Source organism: Emiliania huxleyi, assembly GCF_000372725.1.
Source record: "Emiliania huxleyi CCMP1516 unplaced genomic scaffold EMIHUscaffold_46, whole genome shotgun sequence".
NCBI classification, from domain to species: domain Eukaryota; phylum Haptophyta; order Isochrysidales; family Noelaerhabdaceae; genus Emiliania; species Emiliania huxleyi.
The window spans coordinates 310,500-319,135 of record NW_005198537.1 but is presented as its reverse complement, the minus strand read 5'-3'; the positions used below and the strand labels follow the sequence as shown (position 1 = coordinate 319,135).

Sequence of the window (8,636 nt, the reverse complement as noted above, 5' to 3'; positions counted from 1 at the left end):
CGACGGCAGCGATGAGACCTTTGAACTCTTCTTCAAGCTGCTCTCCGATACGCTCGCCGCCTTCGACTCTAACGGCGGCCCAGAGCCGGCCATCTTCATCGGCGCCACCGGCGGCGTGCGCAAGATTCGGGATAGCGACGCGGGCGCGCGCAAGGTTGATCAGTTCGCGCGCTTCTGCCGATGCGAGCACCCGAATGTCACCTTCCGCGTCGTCGAGGGCCTCGACGAGGTGCGGTGGGAGTGGACGGCGGCAAAGGCGCTCTTCCATGCGGCCTTTGAGGACGCGGGCCATGAAGGCGGCGTGCAGCTGCTCGCCGGCGGCGGCTCGTCGGTGCAAGTGGGCATCCGCGGCATGTCAACCGCCGAGGGCGGGGTGTCTCCCGTCTCTATGCCGCTCAGCGTGGGTGAGGTGCAGGACGCTTTCAAGGCGGACGCGGCAGCAGCAGCCGGCGAGTGGCCGTCGCTCGAGCGGTCGCGGCAGAGTCTCGAGCGCGTGGTGGACGCCAGCTGGCCGCACCTGCGCGCCCACGCGCCGATACGCGGCGGGGTGCTGGCCATGTCCGGCTTTGCGGACATCGCTCAGCTCGGCTTCTCGGAGCGGTGGATCTCGGTGGAGGAGCTCAAGCCGCTGGTGGACAAGACGCTCGACGAGCTGCTGCAGCAGGAGGGCGCCGGCTGGGACAAGGCCGTCGAGAAGTGGGGCAAGCACCGGTTCTGGGCAGAGTTCCCAGAACGCCTCTGGTCGATCGGCGCGGCCGGCCTGCTCCGCCTCTCCGTCCTGCTCACCCGCCCCGGCCTCTTCCGCCCTTCGGCGCGGCTCTATTTCGCCGACACGCCGCCGCCGCCGCCCGAGGGCACGGCGCCACGGCCCAAGCTGACTTGGCCTCTGGGGAAGTACCTCTCCGACGTGCAGCTCTGCGAAGCGCGCGAGCAGGTGCTTGCGGCGGGGAGTTCGCTCCTTGCAGCGCGCACGCGAGTGGCGGAGCTCACGCCGCCGGGCAACCCGACCAGCCGCACTGGCTACTTGCGCTCGCTGCGAGACTGCGTTGGGCCGCCTCCGGACGACTGCATGGAGAAGTGGCGGGAGGAGTGGGTGAAGCTGCGGACCGAGGAGTACTTGCGTTCTGACGACCCGGCGGACAAGGACAAGGGCACCGAGGAGTATGTGAGGGCACACAAGGACCTCGACAGCGTGCTCAACAAGTTTGCCCGCGGGATCAAGGAGAGCGTCGATAGCGGCATGGATCCGAAGCACGCGGAGATCTATTACGCCCTGCAGTCGGTGAGGGGCTCGCTGGCAGCCGCGATGCGGGAGGGCCGGAAGGACTACGTCTGCTCCACGTACGCCCTCTCCGAGGCTCTCAGCTCTGAGTACGACCTGCAGAAGAAACTTGCGCTTCCGCCGTCGCTGTACAAGAACCTCGAGGGCAAGTTTGGGCTGGCGTCGGACGACTCGCAGTGGAGCAGCATCCGCACGCCCGACGAGGCGGGCTTCCGAGGGCTCGTCTCCGAGGCGATGGTCATGGTGCGCCCCGCACCCCACCCCCGGGCTGCTGAGCATCTCCGCGCGGCCCGCATCTCAGCGCTCTCCATCCCCCACCTCAGGCAAACGACCGCCTCGACTGCTTTAGCGAGGAGGGCTTTATGGTCTTTGACGACGGGGGCTTGAAGCCTGTCAGCGGTCCCATCGTCTGCTTCGAGGCGGCGGCGAGCGACGACCACGGCGACCACGCACCAATCGTCATCAAGAAGACGATCGCGCCCACCGCATCGAAGGGCGGAGCCGACGGCGGAACGTTGAAGCCGACTTCCCGGAAGCAGACTTCGGGGGCCTTCCCGCCCAACACGCTGTTCCGACTCAAGGAGACCAAGCCCGCCGGCAGCTGGCTCGCGCCGGACGGCGTGACCAAGCCGATGGTCGACCTTCTCGTCGTCACGGCGACCTTCAAGGCGCCGAAGCGGCTCAGCAGCTCGAGCGGCTCCGGCGGCGGCAAGATGGCGGAGCTGCCCGTCTCTTTGCAGTACGCGTCGCGCAAGGCGTTTGTCAAGGGCCTCGACGACATCATCGAGCGGCCGCTGCTCACGCTCGAGCAGGAGTTTATGCGAGACTACTCCTGGACGGACTTCAAGGACGTCAAGTACACGCTGCGCGAGGAGTGGGAGTACGTCAACGGGGAAGCCGTCCCCGCCGCTGACAAGACGCCCGGCACGCGCGACGAGAAAAACGGCGGCATGTCCGTGGTGCAGTTTTGCGATCGCATTAACGCGCGCATTGCAGAGCGGCGCGAGAAGCTAAAGCAGATGAGCCCAGACACGCCGATGCCGAGCGAGGCCAACGCCTTTCTGACGCGCGAGGAGGTGCTTGCGGTTCGGCTGTACTCTGGCCCAGCCTACCAGCCCGTCAACCGCTTCCTGCGCGAGATTGGAAACTTGTCTGGCGGCTTCCGCCGGCTGGTCGCGACGCACCCGGCGGCGACCTTCACCGCCACTGTGGCGCACCTCTGCCGAGCCATCCGCAAGCTCTCCGCCATCACGCTTCCGGAGGAGGCGGACAAGCCTCTCTACCGTGGCGTGCGCGGCGAGCTGCCGTACTCGTTTTGGGTGCGGGGCGAGCTCGGCATGGTCTGTGCCACGGACACCGCCTTCATGTCCACTTCCCGCAACCGCGCGACGCCGGTGATGTACATGGACGAGAATGGCCCGAACGTGCTGTGGAGCCTCCGCCCGTCATGCGAGGGAGACACGGGCTTCCACCACGGCGCCGACATCTCGCTGCTCTCGCAGTTTGCCGGCGAGGAGGAGGTGCTCTTCCCGCCGTGCACCATGCTGCAGGTTCTCGAGCAGAAGGACTCGCCTGCAGTGACAGCAGAAGACAAAAAGGCGGCATGGAAGGCCACAAAGCAAAAGACCAACTCGCGTTTCTCGACCGAAGCGGTGCTAGCGGGCGCCCCGTCCGGCAGCGGCGGAAAGCCGGGGCCATCCAGAGCCAAGGCGAGCTCCACGGAGGAGCTTGCCAACCAGCTGCGCGAGTACAAGGAGGAGTCTGTGGAGGGCAAGCCGAATAAGCCCAAGGTGGTGTATTACGAGATCCGGGTCATGCCGACGTTTGTATGATTTAGTTGCAGTTGGATGTTTTGCTTTTTTGATGTTTTTAGTTGAAACACATAAAGTACAGGCACACCTACGCTGCCGACTCCGGCCCCTCGTCCCAGTCGACCCCCGTGTCCTCTGGCGGAAGCGGCGCACCCGGAGCCAGCAGTCGGATGCGCACAGCGGCGGCCATGTCGCTCGGCGGCACCGCCGCGGCGGCGCCGCCGGCGCCAAACAGCCCCGTGGCGAAAGGCACGCCCGGCAGCGGCGGCACGATGGAGGGCTGCGCCGCGCCGCCGCCCGCGCCCGCGCCGGTGTCCTTCGTGTCGACGAGGACGGTCGCGCCGTCCTGCGCCTCCTGGTCTCCGATCAGCAGCCGGGAGAGCGGGTCGAGCAGGTGGTGGCGGATGGCGCGCCGCACCGGCCGCGCGCCGTACGCTGGGTCGTACCCGGCCTCCGCCAGCCGGAGCAGGGCGTCCGGGGAGAGGCGCAGGCGGACACCGCGCGCAGAGAGGCGCTCCCGCAGCTGCTGCACCTCGACAGCGCAGATGGCGGCGATGCGCTCGCGGGTGAGCCGCTCGAAGAGGACCTGCTCGCGGCGCCGCCGGTGAGCAGGCCGCCGGGGGGAGGGGGGGAGGGGGGGCGAAGCCGGAACTCGACGGCGAACCCTCTCGGCCCCCCCTCGCGCCGCGTCTCGGCTACGGGGCCCACAACCTCGGCTACGGGGCTCACAATCTCGGCTACGGGGCTCACAATCTCGGCTACGGGGCTCACAATCTCGTCGAGCCGGTTGACGAACTCGGGCGGGAAGGCGTCCGCGATCGCCTTGAGCACTTCGGGCCGCGCCTTGGAGGAGGCGGCCCCCTCCGGCAGCGACGCGAGCGCCTCTGCGCCCAAGTTGGACGTCATGATGATGATCGTGTTGCGGAAGTCGACCGTCTTGCCTTGCGAGTCGGTGAGGCGGCCCTCGTCGAGGACCTGCAGCAGCAGCGTCGCAACCTCGCGGTGCGCCTTCTCGAACTCGTCGAGGAGCAGCACCGAGTACGGCCGCCGCCGCACCGCCTCGGTCAGCTGGCCGCCCTCGTCGTACCCGACGTAGCCGGGCGGCGCGCCGACGAGGCGAGAGACGGCGTGCTTCTCGCTGAACTCGGACATGTCGAGCCGCGTGACCGCGTCGGCCGAGTCGAAGAGGAACTCGGCAAGCGCCTTGCAAAGGTGCGTCTTGCCCACGCCGGTCGGCCCGACCAGCATGAAGGTGCCTGCGCAGGCAAGGCTCCGGGAGGGCTCGCGGCAGGCAGAGCGAGCCGGTCGGCCACACCAGCAGGGGCGCGCCGAGCGGGCGCTCGGACGACTGCAGCCCGGCGCGCGAGACTCGCACCGCGTTCGACACGACGGCGAGCGCCTCGTCCTGCCCGATGACGGACCGCGCGAGCGTCGCCTCCATCTGCAGCAGCTTCTCCCGCTCGCCTGCAGCACACCGCCTCCGCCTCGGGACCACGCGCACGCACGCGCCACTCCCCGCGCCGCCCTCTGGCTGCGCGCGCCCGCAACAAGCCTCGCCGCAGGGATGCCGGTCGCGCGCGCCACGATTTCGGCGATATGCGCCTCCGTCACTTGCTCCGACAAGAGCGCGGCGTCGGAGTCGCCCGTCTCGGCGCCCTCGCCGCCCGCGCCGCCGCCCGCGGCCTCGCTCCACTGCGAGAACTCCTTTTCGAGCCGCGGGATGATCGCGTACGTCAGCTCGCCCGCGCGCACCAGGTCGCCGTCCCGCTCCGCCACGGCAAGGTCGGCGCGCGCCTGTTCACAGCAGCAACTGTGAAGAGACGCTGTTCACAGCTCCGCCACGGCCAGGTCGGCGCGCGCCTGCTGCAGGCTCGCGCGCGCCGCCTTGCGCTGCTCGAGCGTCTCCCGCTGCGCGCTCCACGCGGCGCCCAGCTCCTGCGCCGTCGCCTGCTTGGCGTGCAGCAGCCGGCGGATCTCGCCCCTCCGCGCCGTGACGTGCACGCCTACGCGGGAGGCGTGCCCGAGAGGCGTCCGGGAGAGGCCCCGCCGCTGCGCCGAGCCAGCGTCGGCCCCGCTCGCCCGACTCGCGCCGCAGCGCCTCGAGCTCGATCTGCAGGTTAAGCACCTGCAGAAAGGGAGCGACGGGGGCTGCGCAAGGCCGCCGCACCTCGCTCCCGCTCCGCAGCGCCTCCGCGCCTCGCGCTCCAGGTCCGCGATCGGCTCCGGCTTGGACTCGTGCTGCAGCCGCAGCCGGCTCGCAGCCTCGTCGAGGAGGCCGATGGCATTCAATTAAAACGAGATTAACATTAATTAAACTAAAAGGCTCGCAGCCTCGTCGAGGAGGTCGATGGCCGAGTCTGGCAGCTTCCGCTCGACGAGGTAGCTGCCCGGCGGGCGGGCGGTGGGGGGTGGCCGAGGGCGCGCGTGTCGTGCAGGGGCGGCGAGAGGGGAGGCGGCGGAGGAGAGAGCGAGGGGGCGGGAGCGGCACAGGAGACGTGAGGGGCGGAGGCGCGGGCGCGGAGAGGGCGTGGGGCGGAGGCGGGGGCGAGAGGGGAGGGGAGGGGCGCGGGCGTCTCGCACCGCTTCGCGTGCGCCACTGCGGCGACGAGCGCCGCGTCGGTGATGTGTACCCCGTGGTGCGCCTGCGGGGGAGGGGGGCGGCGAGGCGGGTTCGGGGAGGTCTCTTGCCGGCCTCGAGGCCTCGGATGTGTGGCGCAGCGCCTGGTACTTCTCCTTGATGCCGCGCAGGATGGTGAGCGACTCGGCGGGCGTGGGCTCGGCCACCATCACCGGCTGGAAGCGGCGCGCGAGCGCGGCGTCCTTCTCGATCGCGCGGTACTCGTTGAGCGTGGTCGCGCCGACGACGGCTATCTCGCCGCGCGCCAGCTGCGGCTTGAGGAGTGCGGAGGCGTCCATCGCCCCGTCGGCGTCGCCCGCGCCCATCACGGAGTGGATCTCGTCGATGAAGAGGATCACCTCCCCCTCCGAGTCGGCCGCCTCCTTGAGCACGCCCTTGAAGCGCTCCTCAAACTCGCCGCGGAACTTTGCGCCCGCGAGCAGCGTGCCTGCGGCGCCAAGACGTGTCGTGGGCGCGCCGCGGGCGTCCCGAGGGCGGTGGCGGTGCGAGTGGCGGCGGTGCGGACGTGTGGGCAGCGGCGCGGTCGGGAGTGGAGCCGGACGCGGCGTGGCGTGGCGTGGCTTTGGAGCGGCAGCAGCGCGCCCATATCGACGGCAATCAGCCGGCGCGAGCGCATCGAGTCGGGTACCTCGCGGTCGACGATGCGCTGGGCGAGCCCCTCTGCCACGGCCGTCTTTCCCACGCCCGGCTCACCAATCAGCACCGGGTTGTTCTTCCGCCGGCGCGAGAGCACCTGGATCGTCCTGCGGATCTCCTCGTCGCGGCCGACGACCGTGTCGAGCTTGCCCTCGCGCGCCATCGCCGTGAGGTCGCTCCCGTACTTGTGCAGCGCGTCGCCCTTGTCGCCGCCTCCGCCGGGCACGCGGTTGAGCGGGTTGACCCACGCGTTAGACGAGGACTGGCCACCACCGCCGCTGCCGCCGGAACCCGCGCTGCCGCCGCCAGACCCTGGCCGCGAGCCGGTGCGCGACGAGGAGCTGAGGCGACGCAGGAGCGGCTGCTGGCGCAGGAGGAGGCGCGGGACCAGGCTTCGACGGGAGGCGGCGGAGGAGGCGGCGGCGAGGGGCTGGAGTGGTCGGAGCATTTCGACGTTTCCGAAAAGAAGATAACGCGTCAACTTCTTGCGGTAGTCCCAGTCATGGAACGCCAGAGACGGTCGGGGCTCTGGCTCGGGGCCTGGGAGTGCCGCCGGCAGCACGCACAGCGTTCAATGCCTGCCGACGCTCCGTCCGAGCCGACGACTTTAGGTGAAGGAGGCAGGTGGCCAATAGCGAGAGGCGGCCCCTAATTTCCGTTATTTATTATTAAGACACGCCGCCGGCCAGCGAAAAAAAAAGCGGAGGCGCGGCGTCGGCGCTGACCTCTCGTTGCTGGCCCGTGTCCTTGCAGGGCTGGTCCGGCTTAACAGCTGGCGAGCAACTGAAGACCAGAGTCATGGGCAAAGGCGAAGGCAAAGGCGGCGTTTCAGACCCGCACAAGGGGCCGGGCTGCTGCGGCGGCTGCGCGACCGACGATCCCGACTTCCCCGCTGATCCAGATGAGGCGGGCTGCACCGACATCTTTTGCCTCGGCCTCTTCTTGGTCTTTTGGGTGGGCATCGTGGGGATCGGCGTGTCCGCCATCTCCACGGGCGACCTGACGGCGCTCTATCGCGGCGCGGACTACCTGGGCAACCGGTGTGGCGTCGATGACAACAACTTTGAAAAGAACGGTGAAAGTTACTCCGTCCCCGGGGATCCTGATACGGGTAGCACGCTGGGCGGGTACATTTGGTACCCGCAGATCGCAAAGGACCTGTCGCTGCAGCAGTCGCTCATCGCCAAGGGCCAGTGGGCCTCGGTGACCCTGTACGGCCTCTGTGTCGACGAGTGCCCTAAAGTCGGGTCAGAGCCGATTGAGGACTATGGGCACCAGGCGAGGAAGAATGGAAAGGAGGGGGGCAAGGTGTTGTGTTCCGTTGCCCATGAGGATGACGAGAAGTGTACGGACGACGAGATCTTGTCCAAGGCGGGCGAGGATGGCACGTGGGGTGCGCTCCGATACCACCCCTCCCCGCCTCCTCGCCCTCTCGCCCCCTCGGCCGCCCTCCCGCTCGCCTGGGGCGCGCCTCTCCCCTCCTCTCCTCCGACCGCGGCCCCGCCTCGCCTCGCCTCGCCCTCCCCCTCTCCCCCTCCCCCTCCCCCTCCGCACACACACTCCACCCCCTCCTCTCTTCCCTTCTCCCGAGAGCCCCCCCACCCACCCACCCCCTCCCCCCACCCCCCCTCCCCACCCACAGGCGTCTACCTCTCGACCATGCCTGTGCTCAACCGTTGCCTCCCGAAGAGCGACACGAACAGCAGCGACGCCAAGCTCTGCACCGACCCGCCCTGCACCGACCCCGACATCAACAAGCCCTGCTACGAGCACAACGTCGACGTGGCGCGCCCCTCACGCCCGCGCGGGGCAGAGACCCGCCGGGTCGCGACCAGGCCCGCCCCTCCCGGCGGCGTCTCCTCACGGAGGGAGCGGGTGTGGACAGGTCGGCACGACGGCGTGGGAGATCTCCTCCCTCGAGGAAGCCTACCTCTGCGACCGCGAGCTCGACCTCGTCGTCTCCACCACCGCAAAGCAAGCTGGCGCGGGCTTCTTCGTCGGCGCCCCTCTCCGCCAGAGCGGACCGGCGCGCGCCGCGGGTCCGCCACGCGCGTGCGCTGCATGTAGGCTCCGTCCTCGACCAGCTGAACAAGCTCGACGCCATGTTCGAAGCCCTCAGGGAGAACAAGGGTACCATCGCCTTTTGGGGCCTCGTCGCGCCGCTGCTCATTGTCTTTGGTGCGGCGGCAGCACACCTCCCCTCCCACCCTCTCCCCTCCCTCCCTCCCTCCCCCGTCCCTCCTCCTCAAATCCCCCCCCCCCCCCCCCC

At 69.3% G+C, this 8,636-nt stretch overlaps 2 protein-coding genes across 2 annotated transcripts in view; one reads left to right on the top strand and one right to left on the bottom strand.

Annotated features, from left to right (window-relative positions):
* Positions 1–2,077: 2,077 nt before the first annotated feature.
* On the bottom strand, positions 2,078–6,832 carry EMIHUDRAFT_416179 (Hsp104). Its single transcript, XM_005768366.1, has 10 exons — positions 6,314–6,832; positions 5,815–6,158; positions 5,674–5,735; positions 5,410–5,476; positions 5,261–5,355; positions 4,936–5,074; positions 4,606–4,887; positions 4,407–4,552; positions 3,865–4,363; positions 2,078–3,679 (listed from the first exon to the last, which is right to left on the bottom strand). The coding sequence occupies exons 1-10, from the start codon at positions 6,813–6,815 to the stop codon at positions 3,182–3,184; spliced, it is 2,634 nt and encodes an 877-aa protein (XP_005768423.1). The 5' UTR covers positions 6,816–6,832; the 3' UTR covers positions 2,078–3,181.
* A 253-nt stretch (positions 6,833–7,085) lies between these two features.
* The window catches only part of EMIHUDRAFT_464382 (hypothetical protein), a 4,287-nt gene continuing 2,736 nt past the window's right edge, over positions 7,086–8,636 (top strand). Inside the window, exons 1-3 of the mRNA XM_005768365.1 lie at positions 7,086–7,760; positions 8,010–8,152; positions 8,253–8,406. Coding sequence (XP_005768422.1) covers positions 7,166–7,760; positions 8,010–8,152; positions 8,253–8,406 — 892 coding nt within the window. The 5' untranslated portion in view covers positions 7,086–7,165. The remainder of the gene's footprint in view (positions 7,761–8,009; positions 8,153–8,252; positions 8,407–8,636) is intronic.